At 42.4% G+C, this 18,458-nt stretch overlaps 1 protein-coding gene across 1 annotated transcript; it reads left to right on the top strand.

Annotated features, from left to right (window-relative positions):
* The first annotated feature begins 3,550 nt into the window (after positions 1-3,550).
* Positions 3,551-18,446, top strand: LOC133448833 (aspartate aminotransferase, cytoplasmic-like). Its single transcript, XM_061727738.1, has 9 exons — positions 3,551-3,790; positions 8,246-8,427; positions 10,941-11,064; positions 12,311-12,423; positions 13,825-13,929; positions 14,043-14,193; positions 14,367-14,532; positions 16,179-16,321; positions 17,341-18,446. Exons 1-9 carry the CDS (start codon positions 3,682-3,684, stop codon positions 17,478-17,480), a joined length of 1,233 nt encoding a protein of 410 aa, XP_061583722.1. The 5' UTR covers positions 3,551-3,681; the 3' UTR covers positions 17,481-18,446.
* Positions 18,447-18,458: the final 12 nt, after the last annotated feature.

Below are 18,458 nucleotides of genomic sequence, written 5' to 3'. Positions count from 1 at the left end.
CAACTTAGCAAAAAAATGTAAGTGTAAAAATGTAAAATAAAATTCCATAAAGATTCTGGCATCTCCAAACATTTTCTAATCCATTTAATAATACATTACATTTATTTAAGGCACTTACAAATAAACCGTTTATTTCTTTACATAGACTTTGACATAATTTGAACATAAAGAGGATCAGAATGTCTGACGTCACTGTGACTCTGCAAGTTCCCCGTCGAGGCCACAGCGCCCTCTAGCGGCAGAGCTCAGGTCCTGCTTTGACACTTTGTATGCAAACAGATATTCATCACTGGTTGGACAAAACGCTTACCTTATCAGATACACTTACCTCCTATCTCTAAATTTGTTGTATCAAAACCAGTTTTAGCAACACCTACACAGATTATGATCATATCCCACATTCATTATACCAGTGTTAGTACACAGGTGAGGTTGCATCAGTGTTTAATGAGCGCACGAGGACTGAACTGTTGCCAGTTGGTGATATTTATCTCCATCTGCAGATATAATTAGGCATTTTTGGAGAGTCTTTCATATTATATCAGTATAACAGCCAGGAGTATTTAAGATCTTAATTGACATCATTTAAATCTCCAACAAGATGGTTTTCAAGATGAGAGAAACACCAATACTAGCACAAAGCTTACCAGCTATAAGAAAGTAATAACATGGTAGGCTGTATTAAAAAGTATTGCTTATATGGTGTTATAGATAATGAATGAATGAATTAATTAATCTTTATTTCGGCTTGTACAGAACAAGATGAAAAGGAAGAAAAAAAAAAAACCACATTTCTTTTGCCGAAAAGGTGTAGGCTGAAGCCGTAGCTTATAGTGCCTACCCTTTTTTCTTTTGATCAGCAAAAAATATGAGACATTAGCTTTTACTCAGTGAAAACAAACAATACATAAAGAAGAAAAAAAAAAAAATAAGTAAGACAAAATATAAAATTGACATTTCACATCCTAGAATGTTTTTGATAGTATACTTTAGTTAACTGTACAGGTAGATTGAATTTCCTGCTAGGCATTGCTGCCTGTCGCACCTCCATAGTGTTTTATATTTATTTACAATATTTTCTTTAAACAATTTCTTAAACTTGACGATAGAGCGACACATTTTTAGGTTGTTATTACAACTATTCCAAATTTCTCTAGCCTTAACTGATGTACATCTCTTTTTAATATTAGTTCTTGCTGTCGTCATCTCAAACATGAGTTTCCCCCTCAGGTCATAGCGGGTTTCTGTTATCTGGAACAGGTCCTGAATGCAGTTTGGAAGCAGTTTCTGCTGGGCTTTAAAGGCAAATAAAACAGTTTTCTGCTCTACTTTATCATGGAATTTTAAGATATTATATTTAATAAAAAGATTATTTGTTGGTTCATAATAGTCGGTTTTATTAATTATCCTTAACGCTCTTTTCTGTAATAGAAAAATAGGGTTTGTATTTGTTTTATAGGTGTTACCCCATACCTCCACACAATAAGTCATGTATGGAACTATGAGTGAGTTATACATTAAAAACTGTGCTCTTTGACAGAAAAAATAATTTGTTTTATTTACTATTGCTAAGGTTTTAGACATTCTTGATTTTACACTATTTATGTGTGATTTCCAGCTAAGTTTATCATCGATTATTACCCCCAGGAACTTATTTTCATATACTCTTTCTATATAATGATAATCTTGTGTATTTTATTTTATTGATTTCATAATTTGAGTTACATTTCCCATTATAATTAGAATCCTCATTATCATTCAGTTCCTAGCCCCTATAATATTACCAGTCAAGAGTTTTACTAATTATTTGCATTTTATAAGACATTTTTTATATCATACAACAATCTATCCAGCTCAGAATCACGAGTCAGCATTTCTTTCTTGATTTTAATGAATGCATGCGCCTCATGAATGCAAAGTCTACAATAAAGTAAACAGATAATAACCACCCACAGCAAGGGTTTAGTTGTTTCACCAGTAGCCTCTTATACGTTATATTATTACTATTGTGGAAATTGCATGACTGTTTGGTAAGGCCATTCATGGTTATTTGCATGCAGCGAACAACAATGTAGATTAATGAAACTATTAAAACTGAGTTAAGAGCTGAAAAAAAAACCCTGTCAACAGACATTTTAAAAAACATTTATAATTTCATATAATATTCCATCAGCTGGATAGTGAAGAGCCATCATCTGATAAGAAGAGTGGTGATTGGATAGTCATCTTGAATGACCGTCACAGAAGATCACTTATACTTAGTGTAGCCTACAGCAAAATATAGAATATTACAGCTACAGTAAACTCTGAATAAACACAGCAGTCAGAATCACCAGTTCAAGAGCTGTTACAAGAAGTTTATTATATAAAAAAAAATCATCATTTAAAATAGCAATTAGCTGGTCCTGCTAAAAATGAAAATGAATGAACAAATACCTCAAACTCAAATGTACATTCACATAGCCCAGTAAACCACAAGGATGTGTCATCTGGAAACAGCCCACACCCATCAGTCACCACACATAACAATCATCTGACATTTGACATGTGCAGTCTAACATCTCATGGCATCTACAAGGAAATACATTTGCAACCCCCATTCCCCAGATTATTTGTTGAATTGGCAGTTTCACTTAGTTCAGGCAGCTTAGCAATTCAAATCAAACAATAAACACAGCAAACAAAACACCCCAAGAAACTAACATTAATATAAAGCTGAATTACCTAAGGTACTCTAGTCTAAATTACCACAACTGCCCGTTTGAGGAGGGCCTGTGTTAAAATCAGCTTTCCTAATAGAAATACAGAGATATAACAGAGATATAAGCTAGCCGTCTAACTTCAAATTATGACACCTGAAACGGAAAAGATCACTGCAATGTCTTACCCAGAATGTGTGTGTGCCTCAAACCAGGGCTGCAAACTAACGGGAGACAAAGAGGCCTAGCCCACTTCAGCTCACTGTTTTCTCCCCCCAGCACCTCCCACTAACACACCTGCTCTTACTTCCCCTCATCCACCAGGATCTCCTCCAAACCACCACATTAGTAAAAAACAACTGAAGTAAATCCACAGCAGAACTGGTCAATGTTTGACTGTGAAACGAAGGACATCTCTACACTCATTTTTTTATTCTTATTTTTTTTATTTATTAACATACAGTACAAACAGCGACAAAAGACGACATCAGTTACAATGATATGTATCTAGGTGTGTGTGTGTGTGTGTGTGTGTGTGTGTGTGTGTGTGTGTGTGTGTAGGCCTAAATAATATTATATAATATTAATAACAAAACAAAAATGATATCAAAATGATATCACCATACTATAACGATATAATACATCTCTACACTCATAATGTGAAGAGAAGCAGAGTAACTGGAACTAAACACCCGTGTAGTTTTTAGTAAACCTGAACGCTTTAGAGAGTGTAAAGGTCACCGGGTTTATGATTGACCTGTTACAGGACCATGGAAGCAGCTACTGGTCCGGTCCCATTGCCGGGCTGTGATTGGCTGTTGGCGGTGACGTCATAGGTCCGCGCCCTGCCATTGGTGTGTTTTCCAGCCCTGCAGAGCGATTGAAGGTGAAGCTGCTCTCCTGTTCTCCTGCCGACACCAGCACCAGCCCGTCCCGGACCAGACCAGACCAGCACCCACCCAGCCAGCCTCTCCGCTCCAACATGTCCCTGTTCAGCGAGGTCCCGCAGGCCCCGCCGGTGGCCGTGTTCAAACTGACCGCAGACTTCAGGGAGGACGGAGACGCTCACAAGGTGAACCTGGGGGTCGGAGGTAAGACATGCTGCTGGTACTAGTGGGGCCGGTGGGGCTGCTGGGGGACCCGGGGCTGGGGGACCCGGGTCCTCTGGTTCCACAGCCCCTGCTTCACCGGTTCTCCTAGCTCGCTTCTCTGAGCTTCATTGATCATCGAGCCGAGGTTTGACCTTCCTACAGCTAGCTCTGAAGCTAACACGGTGGAACCAGATATCTGACCCAGTTTACTGACCATAAACTAGCAGGTTACTGTCATTTAAACTATAAACTATTAATGTATTTTTATTTATTTAAAATGGACAACGCACATTAATTGACATGAGCACTTGAGTCCATCATGTAAATGTGTATATTTATCCATACAGGCTGATTTACATCTGCAGTCCCTGGCAGGTTGATGGTATAACATTGAAAAAGAACACACTAAAACAAAGAGTACAGACAATTAGTAAAACCATGACACTCCGAATAATGACAAACAACATAAATGAAGAACTATAGCACACCAACACATTATCTCACACAAAAGCACATAAACACAAACGGGTATAAAAACAATAACCTGATTCTACCAGATATGACAGCATGTTTGATTATCCAGTAACCACTGTTTTATGTTTTTAGAGAAGGAATAAAGAGATGTGATGTTCCTTAGTTCTATGGGTTTAGTGTTCCAGGTTTGAGCTGCTCCAGAGGAAAAGGCTGACTTGCCCAAAGGCACTTTTTCTATGTGCAGTTTTACAATCCCCTCTGGTGGCAGCTCTGGTAGAGGAGTTTTGATTTAGTTTAAAGGTATTGTGACATAATTTTTAACCTAATTTTAACACTGTTAAAAGTCTTGGCCAATATCCCTCAAATGAGTCTAAAAAGGTATAACAAGAAAAACTTCACTCCAGTACTCCATGCCTGGCTTGGAGATGACGGTGTTTTTTGCGCAGTGAAAAACGCGTCCTTTTCCCCCTTTCCTGTCATTCATTGCCCCGCTCCTCCTCCAACCCAACTGCTACACACTTCTGCCGTCTCCACACACACACGCGCGCACACCGAACCACAAACACCCACACACACAGCCCAGACAGGGCGACTACAGCCCGGGGATGAAGTCCGGGACCAGAGGACTGGAAGGCAGCACTGTAGCTCCCCGCAAGCAATACGCTAACAGCCGCGTCGGAGAGTTAAGCCGGGAGCGACAGGCGAAGCATGCACGGAAAAGCAGCACGGCGAAGCAGTCCACAGCAAACAATCACAAAAATAAAGGCATGCGAAGCAGCAGTGTCCCCTTATCTTAAGTCCAGTCAGTGGCCGTTGGTCTTTTTAGCAGTTGTCCTCCGGTGATGAGAACAGAGGGGGCTCTAAACAGTGGGGGGGGCGGTGATTTAGCGGACCTATACGTATAGTTCCGCCACCCAACCAGATGCGCCGTTTTTGCATAATTATGCGGAAACTCCCAGAAAGCACACAATACACTGAATGTTAAAAGTTCGGTTTTTTTTGGGTGTAATTGATGTCAAGACACCCAACAAAACACAAAAAATCAAGAAAAATGTGTTTTTCATGTCACAATCCCTTTAATAAACTCATTGAGTGGAGGGGGGGCAGACCATGAACTAGCAGGTTACTGCCATGTTGCTTGTAAACTAGAAGGGTTACTTATGTGATGGTACACGTGGACTTGGATTTTTTTTCTTTATTTATCTTGTTGTGAAACATGGGTTCTTCAGACCAGTTTGATGAGAGGAAAAGACCATTTCTGAAAGCTTCACCTTCAATATTGAAGGGCAACCGAAGTCTGTGTTGGGGCAGGTGGAAAACTTCAAGCTGTCCAAATGTGATGCCCTAATTTATTATTCTTTATGGGCTGGAAAGGCTGTTTATTTCCCTTTTATATGGTAACACATTTCTGGGATGAGCAGCAGAGCTGAGTATGTAGGTTGCGCCCATGAAAAATTCAACAAATCCTCTCTGCCAATGCAAATGGGGGGACGTCATTGACAGATTGGGAAGTGAAAATGACACCCCAAAAAGAGTGTCCTTACTCTGTCAGCACTTAAGTACCGTCTAAGGCTGTCTTCTACAGATTTGCAGTCAAGGTTTGCAGGATGATTTGGTGGACTCTGCCAGAGTCTCTCCGGTCTCACAGGGCTGGGGGAGGCCATGACTGCCCTTGACTGGGTCTGTTTGTGCTGGTGTCAGCAACACGTGCACTGGGACCGGAACATGTGGAGGAAAGTGTTCAGTAATGAGTCCAAGTTCTGGCTACAGCAGTTGGATTGCAGGGTCAGTGTGAAGAATATGCGGGGAAGGCTATGCTGATAGTAGAGATGCACCGATCAATCGGTAACTTATCAGGACCGGCCGATAGTGCCCCTATCGGTTTTGATCGGAGTACTCCAAATTACAGTTCAAAGCAGGCCGATCCGGTGACGTTTACAACAACAAACTGCAGCCAGGGCGTGCGTTCCTACATACCCAAGGTCTCCTGAGGTGCATGGCCGTCTCTACGGAGCATCAATACTGAAAATGGTTTTGCCATATGGTATGCAAGGTGTGTACAAAGGAGAAACCCTGAGGAGGAATGTTATAAAAGAATTTCAACAAAACGAAGCTGATAAAACATTTAAAAGTTTCTCACACGAAGGAGTATATTGAGTTTTAAAAGTTGTCGCTAAGGCAGAGAAAGAACAGGAGCGTGCAGCAACGCCGCTAACTCAGCTGAACGTAACAGAGACCTATTAACGACAGCAACAAGGAAAATAAAACTACATCATAAGGTAATGGATTCATACGCTTTGATCATCAGCTGCTTTTTGATGTAGAAGACATCGGATTTAAACGCCTCGTTAGCTGCTTGGATCCACAGTACGCGCAGCCGATTTGCAAATATCTCACTGATGAACGCCCGCCAGAGTTATACCAAACTATATACAGTCACATCCAAACCCTAATCCTTACGCAGGACGACAGTCATGTCAGTCGCTTCACGAGTGACATCTGGAGCTCTAGTGTTAAGAGTTTCACTAACAAGAAGTTTCCTCACACACGGTGGATGCTATCGCTAAAGCTTTAACAAAGCTTTCAGAATTCATTCATTTTAATTTTAAGATTGAATCCCTTTTTCCACAGGATTACTTAGGTTTAGTTTACAACTTGTATCAACTCTAAAAGAGTGACATGTCTACTGTTTGTGTTGAGGCACATGTTGTACATAATTATTGCCACAGGAAAGCTTAAGCTAGTGAGCTACACATACTCTTTGTAAGCCGAGTTTAAGTCGTCTCTAAGAGTGTCTAGAGTCTGAAATATTGCTCATTGCCTCAACCTGCAATAAAACAGTCAATTCATGATACTTTCTCATCTCCTAATTTTTATACCTAATAATACAATGTCAGTGATGTGTACATGAGACAACAATATTGACAAATTTATGAATTGCAAGCTGTAATTGGTGATCGGCAATATCAATATCGGCAGATACTGCTTTTGGTGATCGGCCCTCAAAATCCTGATCGGTGCATCTCTAGCTGATAGCTTCATCGATAGTCACATCTTTTGGTGAGGCGGTGACGGTGTGGTGCGGCTTCCCCCTCTCTGGAAAAACAAGGCTTGTCATTGGAGGCAATCTCAATGCAGAGAGGTATCGAGATGAGATTCTGCAACAAGTGGCGATCCCATATTAACAGTCTGGGATCCATCCCACAGCAGCGTGAGCAGACTGGTGACCAGTATGAGGGGGAGGAGCCAGGCTGGTGGGGCTGGGCTTGGTTCTTCCACACGCTGCTGAAGCTCCTGTTTGTTAAATGGATAAATTGTTAAATTGCCAATATGTGTTGTTTCTTTAAACTTCAATCGTCCAACCCACCAAACATGTGTCAAAGTTGTTTGGAAAGTGGTTCCTGCCCGCCTCCCTGACGCCCCGGTCTGACCTCACCCCTCATTGCAATACATAAACCACCAAATCTAACTCTAATAATTATTCCTGGCATTATCATGATATATTGTTTCATAGTGTATTATTATATTAAGTTAGGAAATCTCATGGGATGTTAAACTATAGTATTGTTATATATTATAGTATGGTGATATCATTTGGTTATACGTTATAATATTTTATAAAAATTATGTAATAATAGGATATTACTATATTATTATGCTATATTTATATATTGCGCTACACCACTCTATATGATAATTATTTCTTTGTTTTCTCTCAAATTAATATTCCCAATTTATGTATCTACTTTCATCATCTTATTTACACACACACACACACACACACACATACTGACGTCGTCTTTTGTCGTTGTTTGCACTGTATGTTAATAAATAAAATTAACAAAAAAAAAAAGTTGTTTGGAGAGGTGGTGGACGCCCAACACCATTGAAGAGCTTCCGTTGCAGATCAGAATGAGTTTCTTTAATATTCCGAGTATGGTGGTGTTTTTTTTAATGAATGTTGGTTTGGTTTCCCTCCAGCTTACCGCACTGACGACTGCCAGCCCTGGGTGCTGCCGGTTGTGAAGAAGGTGGAGCGTCTGATTGTAGATGATGAGAGCCTGAACCACGAGTACCTGCCCATCCTGGGCCTGCCAGAGTTCCGCTCTGCTGCTTCTAAGGTCGCTCTGGGAGACGACAGCCCTGCCATCAAGGAGAACAGGGTAAGATGCACACAGGTGGAGCAGCTCCAAGGAAGTTTGATGTGTTTATAAAGATGTAATACTTTGTCCTTTTTCATATTTTAAAATGAGGCAAAGATGATGGGAAGGGAAAAAATGACATATTACACCGTGCCTCTGTAGTTATTATAAAAAACAACCTGCAGAAGCAGCGCCTGGAAAAACAAATTCACTTTTACCGCTTTCCTGCGATTTACCAGTGAGTTACTGCCAATACTAATCAAATGCACCAAATCACTGAACGTAATTGTTAGTATGGAAAACAATAGTATAGAGGCGTGTACCGATCTGAATACAATGTTTAACAGCAGCCAGTGTTTTTTCCCCTTACTGTACCGAAAATGAATCGAACCATGATTCTTGTGTCCCGTAACACCCCTAGTTATAAAGCACTTTCCAGGCATTTTGGAGTCTGTCATTCAACAGGGAAAATAATTATTAACGAGTAGGAAGCCAGCGGATAGCAAGTCTTCCCCGGAGTGGACATCACCGCAAGTGCATTTTAAAGTCAAACAACATTTTTCAGAGAAACTGCACAAGTTTTGTAAGAGGTTCACGTCAGACCCTACAGGCCCTAGTGAGCATTTTAAATGTCAGAGTTCATGACAGTAGAGTTACAAATAGACTTCACTAGTATGACCTTGATTGGGAGGGTTGCCAGGAGAAGTTACGCTCTGAATCACAATCATGTTTATTTGGCCAGGTCAGGTCAGACAAGACATGGAATTTGATTCGGTTATTGAAACAAAAAGGCGGCCCAAGCCAAGTTTTACGGCGCTGCATCTCAACAAACGACAAGTTCTTTTGCAATATTGCTCTTTAGCAAAAGAACACATGAGAACAAAGGCCTCCAACCATCAATAACAGTGGTGGAAGGGGGAGGGTTTGGAGCTGTTTCTGTATCCACAAGGACCCGGGGATTTTACAGTGGTTGAGTCGAGCATTAACTCCTCTGTATACAGTATGTTAAACAATTAAAGCTTGGATGGAGCTGGATCATGACCTGGGAAGGACCAGGAGACAAACAAACATTTGTTTTGAGTTTGACTTTAGTCATGTTTGTCATTCTCAGAGCTTGAGAACAACTGGAAACATCAGGTCTTTTATGTTTGTTTTGTGCCCGCTATGGTAAGAGCTGATGGAGGCAAACGCAGATTGTTGCAAGTTGTGTGAATAAATGTTACTACATCCTATAAAGCTGACATTTTTAAGGATGTAAAGGGTGTGAGTGACATTACAAAACGTTTGGTCTCATTCTATTTGTAATCTCTGAAGCTGTTGACGCAGGGTTTGAAGGTGAAGCTAACTTAAGCGAGCATGTACTGGAAGAGCCATGAATGCATGTCAATGTCAATATCTGGAAGGAATGCCAAGAATTCTCAGGATATCTTGTGATTTCAAGAGAGCTTGCACTTGTAAAATCAGGAGGATTTCCACCTCCGTTTGTTTGATCTGGTTCCAACCATTTGCGTTTGAGTCAGGCCCAAGTTAGCATTTAAAATGTCAAAGTTCATGACGGTAGAGTTATAAAAGGACTCCACAAGTATGACTTTGATTGGAAGGGTTCCCAGGAGAAATTCTCCACGCTCTAAAAGAACAAGGCAGCCTAAGTGAAGGTTACGGAGCTGCAGCTCAACAAACCACAAGACTTTTGTAACATTAGAAGACAGAGGAGTGAAATAGTTCTGGCTGTAATGCCGAGCCACAGAATGAAACAACGCACGAGCAGAAACGCCCCAAACCACCGTCACAGTGGAGGAAGGGGGGGGGAATTTGGGCTTGTTTTTGCATCCACAGGTCCTGGGCTCTCATGCTGCAAAGTTGTGTGGATTTCATCTTAAATCTATCTATAAAAAATCTTGCCAATGCAAAAAAAAATATAAAAAAATCTGATGTTTAAAGCTGTGCATACGCCCGAATCTACACACGTTTTCACTGAACATCACAATGGAAGTGAGATTAAATGCAGGTTTGTTAGCACCGAACTCCTCCACGTCTCTTTCCTCAAGTAGATCAATTTGAATATGATCGTGAGTATAAATATCCACGAAAAACTGCTCATCCAAACGAGGAAATGCCAAAAGCAAGTGGGGGGAAAAAAAGAACATTGACCATGAGCTGGAGACACTCCTGTCAGAGGTTAAGGCCAGGAAAATAACGTATGTGGTGGTGTTTCCCCCGATCTAAGCCCTAAAAGTGTAGCGTGATGTGGTTGTGGTAACCGCATTGCATTATGGGTGTTCTTGTTCCTTGTTATATGTGTTGTGTTCAGTGCAGCGCTGTGGGTTTATTGTGTTCATAGGGGTTTGTGAATGTTTATGTATAGCTGTAGTGTAGCAACTCTTTGTACATTTTAGTTTTATAAGAATCAACATCATAAACCTTCTGTTTTTGCTAGTTACTCTTCATAAACTCTAGTGGTTGATTCTTCCCTGTCATCCAGCGGGTCCCCCCGTCCTCTGATGGTGGTTCTCCTCGTCTCTTTCCTCCTCCAGGTGGGAGCGTGCCAGGCCCTGGGGGGCACGGGAGCGCTGAGGATCGGCTCAGCGTTCCTGAGGAAGTGGTACAACGGCGTCAACAACGCAGCCACGCCCGTCTACGTCTCAGCACCTACTTGGGGTGAGTGTGGATCTAAAGCAGATGACTGGCTTCCACTGTGACGGGGCAGCAAAGATGTTTCCAGACAGAATTCCAGAGAGACTCTGTGTCTAAGGAGCTTTCAGACCTGTGGCCCATTGGTTTTGTTCCCATTCAGGGGCTAAATCCATACAGTTGTTTGGTTTCTCGTATGTGGAGTTTGTGTTCTCAAGGCAGCCGTCTGTAGCGGTTCAAAGCTGATAGCAAATGCCATGAAAACCAACTGTTCTCCCATTGGTCAGAAATGAACGCGGAAGGAGGTTCCTCTTCCGTATCCCGGGAAAAACAACAATGCTTATAACTAGGGATGGGCGGTATGGACTAAAAAATTTCTGGCATTTATCCCGATAACGATAAAAATGACGATTAAAAAAAATACCAATTTAACTCTTTCTTTCTTTCTTTCTTTCTTTCTTTCTTTCTTTCTTTCTTTCTTTCTTTCTTTCTTTCTTTCTTTCTTTCTTTCTTTCTTTCTTTCTTTCTTTCTTTCTTTCTTTCTTTCTTTCTTTCTTTCTTTCTTTCTTTCTTTCTTTCTTTCTTTCTTTCTTTCTTTCTTTCTTTCTTTCTTTCTTTCTTTCTTTCTTTCTTTCTTTCTTTCTTTCGAACGGTAAAATATCACCCATTCCTACTTATAACCCCTTTCACGCAAAGTGGCGACCGCCGCCGCCAATCCCATTCATGTATGTGCTACCGCAGCGCTAGAGCGGACCGCTCTGCCTCCGAGCTCAGCGGCGGACGAGAGGGCGCCTGCCTGAATTGAACATTTTTTTATTTCACCGTGCCGCGCTGTGACGACATCTCGGCTCGTCCAATAGGAGAGAAGGGAGAAGAGAGAAAGTTGTGTCCAGTAGGAGAGAAGGTGGTGGATGCTCAGCGGTCGCACATACACATGAATGGAGTTGTGTTGCTGTGTCGATTATGTTCTCGCTCCAAATAAAAACAAACGCACCGCTCCAGGTCTGGAATGGAAGCGATCCGAGAACCTAACCCTAACCTCTCCTAGACGATCTCGGCTCGCATGTTTTGTGCCGCATCCGAGCGCGATTGTGTTCAGATAAACCAAACCAGCCGATCTTTAGGGGGAAACGCTCTCTGTTCTGGAACAGCTGCTCCAAACGGGACAGAGGTGAAAGCTCCCTAAGATGAAGTGAATGGATTCGATGAGTAAAACAATCTCTGTGTATGGTTGAGCTTTTAACCGTGGTCTTGGTTCTCTTGCTCCTCCCAGAGAACCACAATGGTGTGTTTGCTGATGCTGGCTTCCAGGACATCCGCCCATACCACTACTGGGATGCTGCTAAGAGAGGCCTGGACCTCACCGGGCTCCTGGACGACCTGGAGGTAAGAGCTGCTGGAGCTTTTACCATCATCACAATGACTTTAGCTACTTTCACACAGAGTTTGCCATATAAAAATGGGCCGGACATCCCGTCTTTCTTCCAGCTGCACTCTAGTGGTTGACTCTTCACACTGGTGAATCCCCCCGAGGTGTGTGGGGCGGTTAAGTGGGGCCAGCCGGCCTCTCCTCTGCTTTACTGCAGCGTCTGGATCTGGCTTGTGGCCTGAAGCTTTTCTTGGCCCGTTTTGCAGCCATTCTTTTCATGTGTTATTTGGGTTGGTAAAATGACGGCGGCCACACACTTGAGCGATGTTTGTCATACGATACTGCGAACAGCTGCCTGAGGCTGCAGCTATATTAGTCTGTTTTCATTTTAGAATTAAATCAATGTGCATGTGCATTTCAGCTAGGCCTGTGTTGAAAAAATCGATTTCCCAATTCTAAATCGATTCTCATATTAATTCCTAAAAATCGATTCATATGTCTAAAGATCGATTTTTATTTTTTTTTTATTTTATTTATTTACGTTTATTTTTTTCATCATTACATTTTGGTTATTTTTTTGTTTATCCCCAAAAAAGGAATGTTTTGTTGGACACGAGAATAACTGGTGCCATGTTTTTGCCTTTAAATATGTTTAAAGGTATGAAAACATTAAAGTGTTAGGTTATAATTGCATAAATTGTCTATATTTCATTACTTTATATACTGTCTTGGGGTTACATTTGCAAAAAATGATAAAAACCAAATTCTCAAAAATTAAAAACCAAAATAGACCGAAAATGGAACAAATAGGGAGCTGATTGGTCCTTACAGCATCATTAGCTGCAATACTTGCTGTTTAATCTCAATATAATACTAGTATTAAGATGTTGCAGAACGACAGTCATATAATTCATGCAACAACTCAAAAAACAGTTTTAATAACGCTAACCCAAATAAATATCGGAATCAAATTGGATCGAATCAAATCTTGATAATCGATTCTGAATCTTAAAAATCGGAATCAAATCAATTCTTGACATTTGAATCTTTCCCCAGCCCTTATTTCAGCTAAATTTTGGAAAAGGTACATACAAAAAAAGAATTCTAATAACAATAATAATAATATTCAAAAATGTAGCCATACTTCCGAGGACGTAACCTAAGTCCTGTATTTTAAGTGATACAGCTCGGTGATTGTGACGCGTGGAGGATGATGTGCCTGCTTTCTATTAACTTGGACATTTTCACACACATGGACCAGTTGTATTTCTCACCAAGGAATGTTGTTCTGTCAGCGACGTTGAAAACAGCTAAAAGACAGTTTTTTTTTTCCTCTTTAGTCTTTTATGGGTAATAAAGATCTGTTTTTAAAAGCATCCTTTGCTCACGTGTGTGGAATGATCTGACTCTGTCGACAGAAAGCTCCAGAACACTCCATCTTCGTCCTGCATGCTTGTGCCCACAACCCCACGGGCACCGACCCCACCCAGGAGGAGTGGAAGAAAATCTCCGAGGTCATGAAGGTAAAACCGGGGCAAAGGTGGCGTCAGGGGTCTGTGCACCACGTCTTCTCATGCTGAACCTGCTGGTTTTAAACGGTTTACTCCTCAACATTTCCATGGTCTTCCTTCCACAGAGGAGGAAGCTGTTTGCCTTCTTTGATTCAGCGTACCAGGGCTTTGCTTCTGGAAGCCTGGACAAAGACGCCTGGGCCATCCGCTTCTTCATCTCCGAGGGTTTTGAACTCTTCGTTGCTCAGTCCTTCTCCAAAAACTTTGGCCTGTATAGTGAGTACATGACGCGCTCCCCCACCACACCGGGGCACATTTGAATTTAGATGGTTGGGAGTGGTGGAGCTCCATAACACAAGCCAAGAGTTAGTCAATTCAAAGTCCCATGTTCACTCGTACGTACTCTTGTGGTTGAATACGAGCTGTTTCCTCTCCGTGGTTGTTCTCAGATGAGAGAGTGGGGAACCTGACAGTGGTTGCCAAGGACAACGAGAACCTGACCCGCATCCTGTCCCAGATGGAGAAGATTGTGAGGGTGACCTGGTCCAACCCCCCGTCTCAGGGAGCACGCGTTGTCAGCAAGACCCTCAACTGTCCCGAGCTGTTTGCAGAATGGTACGGTGCTAGAGGTCGACCTGCTAGTGTCCTGCCGGTGTCCTGCCGGTGTCCTGCCGGTGTCCTGCTGGTGTCCTGCTAGTGTCCTGCCGTTACCAACGAGCAGGACGGAGTGCATGCAGAGAGCATGTCTTGTTGATTTAGAAAGTGTTATAAGTAGGGCTGAACGATTTTGGAAAATAATCTAATTGCGATTTTCTTCCTCAATATTGCGATTGCGATTATTTTTTCAAGGTCCTGTTCACTACACAAGCAATAAATCAGTTTGTTTTATAATAAACAATGTCAGATTTATTTAAAGCACAGATTACAACAATAAAGAAAACAAATCTGTGGCTTTAGCTCTTTAACACATCTACACACGTCTGTACACACGAGTGTTATGGGTTGTTCTCTGAACCCAATCACACGACACCAAACCGGGTTAAACTTTAGCCAAAACGAGGCAGAGTTTAATAGAAAAACACAGAAAAACTCCCACAGGGAACAAAAAACCTTCCTCACAGGGAACTCAGAACTTCTTCACAAATAACTCGAAAATCACAGAGAAATAAAAACCACCAGCAAACTAACAAACAAACCAACAAAGCTCAGAGTTAACAAAACGAACTAGCAATGAACAACTGGCAGCCGCTGTTTAACCTCCTGATGAGCTGACGGGCTGCAGGTGGTTTAAGGCTGATTTATGGTTCCGCGTTACACCGACGCAGAGACTACGCCGTAGGTTACGCGGCGACGCGCACCGTACGGTGTGCGTCGCCGCGTAACCTACGGCGTAACCTACGGCGTAGGCTCTGCGTCGACTTAACGCAGAACCATAAATCAGCCTTCACAGCGTGACTCCACTGTCCGTGGGAGCGCGCCCAGCTCGTGCGCGCCCGGCTCGTGCTCGTCGCGGCGCACAGCTCCTCGCCGACTCCGCGCTCATACATTTAATACATTTATAAAGCCCATATATTTATAAAGCCCCGCCTGGCCGAGCCCTGACACTGAGGCCATGGTAGATTTAGGTTACAGGCGGACAAGCAGCACTGTTGACTTTTTTTTCGCTGCCGGCAACGTGACCAGATCACGTGACTGGTCAAATCGCAGAGGACTCGAGTCTATTGCAGGTTTTAGATGTTTCTGCCTCAACACAACCCTGATAGACAAGGCTGTGTCTCCAACAGAGTTGTGTAAACCTTGATGATGTTGATGACGACCAGTGATTAGAATCAGGTGTGTTGAAGACGGGGAAACATCTAAAACATTCAGTAGACTAGCCCTGGAGTCCCGGCTTGTGTTATAAGACTCTGTTGATTTTTTTAACCCTGTTACTTGCCTGTTCAAACTAAAAGGGAAGCTTGTGAAGAGGAGACTGAGAGTAGAGAGGGAAGGACAGACTCGTGCTGCATGTTGGACCAGCGGAGGTTCAGCTGTTGAAGGAATATTCCAGCTTCAAATCAACTCTGGGTCTAATCAGTCTAAACTTTCAGTCTGTGAACTCTGTTCCAGTTTCAGTTCAGCCGGCCTCGGTATAGTCCTGATTCATATACTTTAGTTGTAGTTATAAGAAACCCTTTCTTTTCTTTTCTTTTATTTGAATTCCTATTTCTAATTGTGTCCTTTTCTCTTTGCTGTCTCCCCTCCGTTTCTCCTCTGTGCAGGAAGGGTAACGTGAAGACCATGGCCGACCGGGTTCTGCTGATGCGGGACCAGCTGAGGAGCAAGCTGGAAGCTCTGGGCACCCCCGGGACCTGGAACCACATCACCCAGCAGATCGGGATGTTCAGCTTCACCGGCCTGAACCGTGAGTGGAAAACACCAGCGCAGGAGCTTTTACTGGAGTCAAATCAGCCAGCAGCAGTCAAAGTGTTAACGCTGGATAATAACATCATGGTTGAATGTTCATGAAGGCAATCGACAAACAGATAAGAGGTCTCACATTTTGGATTTATGTGGGTTTTTTTTGTTGTTTTCTTCTAAATGTTTTCAAAGAGCTAGAAAGTACGGTGGCCGAGACCCGCCATTGCTGAAAATTAAAGAAACGCTGCAAATGTAAAGAAACTCTGCTGCAAATAAAAGAAACGCTGCAAATAAAAACAAACGCTGCTGCAAATAAAAGAAACGCTGCAAATATAAGGAAACCCCGCTGCAAATAAAAAAAACGACGCAAATAAAAAAGCCACAACGGAAGTGAATTACCGGGGACTATTTTTGCCGATGCACCGGTGTTTTTTACGTGAGAGGAGAAGAAGAAGACGAAGAGGACGTAAGTGAAAAGGAAGAAATAAGAAGAGCGAGGAATAAGAAGAACAACGAACGCGAAAATAAGTGAAAAGGTTAGTGTTTAACGTCGCCACGTGTAATTTTTAATGTGCAACACCGGTGCATCGGCAAAAATAGTCCCCGGTAATTCACTTCCACTTTTTATTTTATTTGCAGCGGGGTTTCTTTATATTTGCAGCGTTTCTTTTATTTGCAGCGTTTCTTTTAGTTTGCAGCGTTTATTTTATTTGCAGCGTTTATTTTATTTGCAGCGTTTCTTTTAGTTTGCAGCGTTTATTTTATTTGCAGCGGCGTTTGTTTCTATTTGCAGCGTTACTTTTATTTTCAGCAATGGCGGGTCTCGCCCACCGTAAGAAAGAGTTTGTTTTTCAAGGCATCTCAGAAGTGAACGTGCTCTGAAATTGGAGTCCAGGGTTTTTACACTTTCAGTAGTCAACGTGAGTTGAGGTCATCTCAACAGGCCCGTCCCTTTGCGTGTGTTAACTACTCTGCCGTAGTGTTGGTGCCCGGTAGATGACTGTTGTGTTCTGTGTTCTGCAGCCAAACAGGTGGAGTTCATGATCAAGGAGAAGCACGTGTACCTGATGGCCAGCGGCCGCATCAACATGTGCGGCCTGACCAGCAAGAACATCGACTACGTCGCCCAGTCCATCCACGAGGCCGTCACCAAAGTCCAGTAAAGGCGTGTCCGCCCACACAGTCCTGCCTTCTGTCTGCCATAGGAAGTACCGCCGTGTCTGCACCGCCGTGTCTGCCCCCCCCCCCCCCTGCTCGTCCTCTCCTCCGGTTGGTTCAACTGCAACACCGTTTGTTCCCAGCTGAACCAACGGGAGGACAGATGTGTTCTCATGTGAAAGTGTAATGATTATCAGAAGACACTTGAAAGCACAACTCCAGGTCTCACTGTTCCCACAGCTCCACAAATGAATGTTTAGAAAGGTAAATGTCGTTAGGTGAATTATCTCTGGTCACACAAGCTCACATACGTTTTAGTCCCAGAGCAGACGATGGGTTAGTCAGGGAGAGTTTTAATGAAATCATCATGCTTTCTCTAAAAGTATATTATTGAGCAAATGCAAGACGGGTAAGTTCATGTAAATAGGTGTCATCACATTGGAGGTCTTACTGTTATCTGCGTATGCACTAAATTCTAACTGTATTTCAGTTATAAAACTAAAAAACCACGAAGAAGAATATTGGTTTCATCCACTAGGACTTACAAAAGAGAAACTGTTTTAACCTGTACTGCCGGTACCGTTTAATTCTAGTGAAGACGACTGAAACGCATAGGACTTTGTCACGTGGAGGTTGAGAGTTGAACAGTTCTGCTCTCCGTCGTGATCAGGTTGCAGTCGTGCACGTGCCTCATGTTGAAGGATTTGCCTCATCAGGCTTCAGTTGGTCTAGTAATGAGTTAATAAATTCACTGTTTTGTGCCATCTCTGTACACAAGTCTTTTGTTTCCTTCCACCCTGCAGTGCCCTTGTTGTTTTACAGAAACTCACTTACTGTAAGGACCCAGTCTGACGAGACCTCCAGCCTGTCTTTAGCCACGCAGCTGCAGCCCCACGTTGTGCTGTTGTCTGTACTGGAATACTGTAATATGTACGTTCATGCTGGAATAAATTATGAACCACACAAACCAACCTTTCCTTTTC

This window comes from Cololabis saira, chromosome 1 (assembly GCF_033807715.1).
Source record: "Cololabis saira isolate AMF1-May2022 chromosome 1, fColSai1.1, whole genome shotgun sequence".
NCBI lineage: Eukaryota > Metazoa > Chordata > Actinopteri > Beloniformes > Belonidae > Cololabis > Cololabis saira.
Note: the sequence above shows the minus strand (reverse complement) of the source record. Positions and strands in the feature narration are given on the sequence as shown.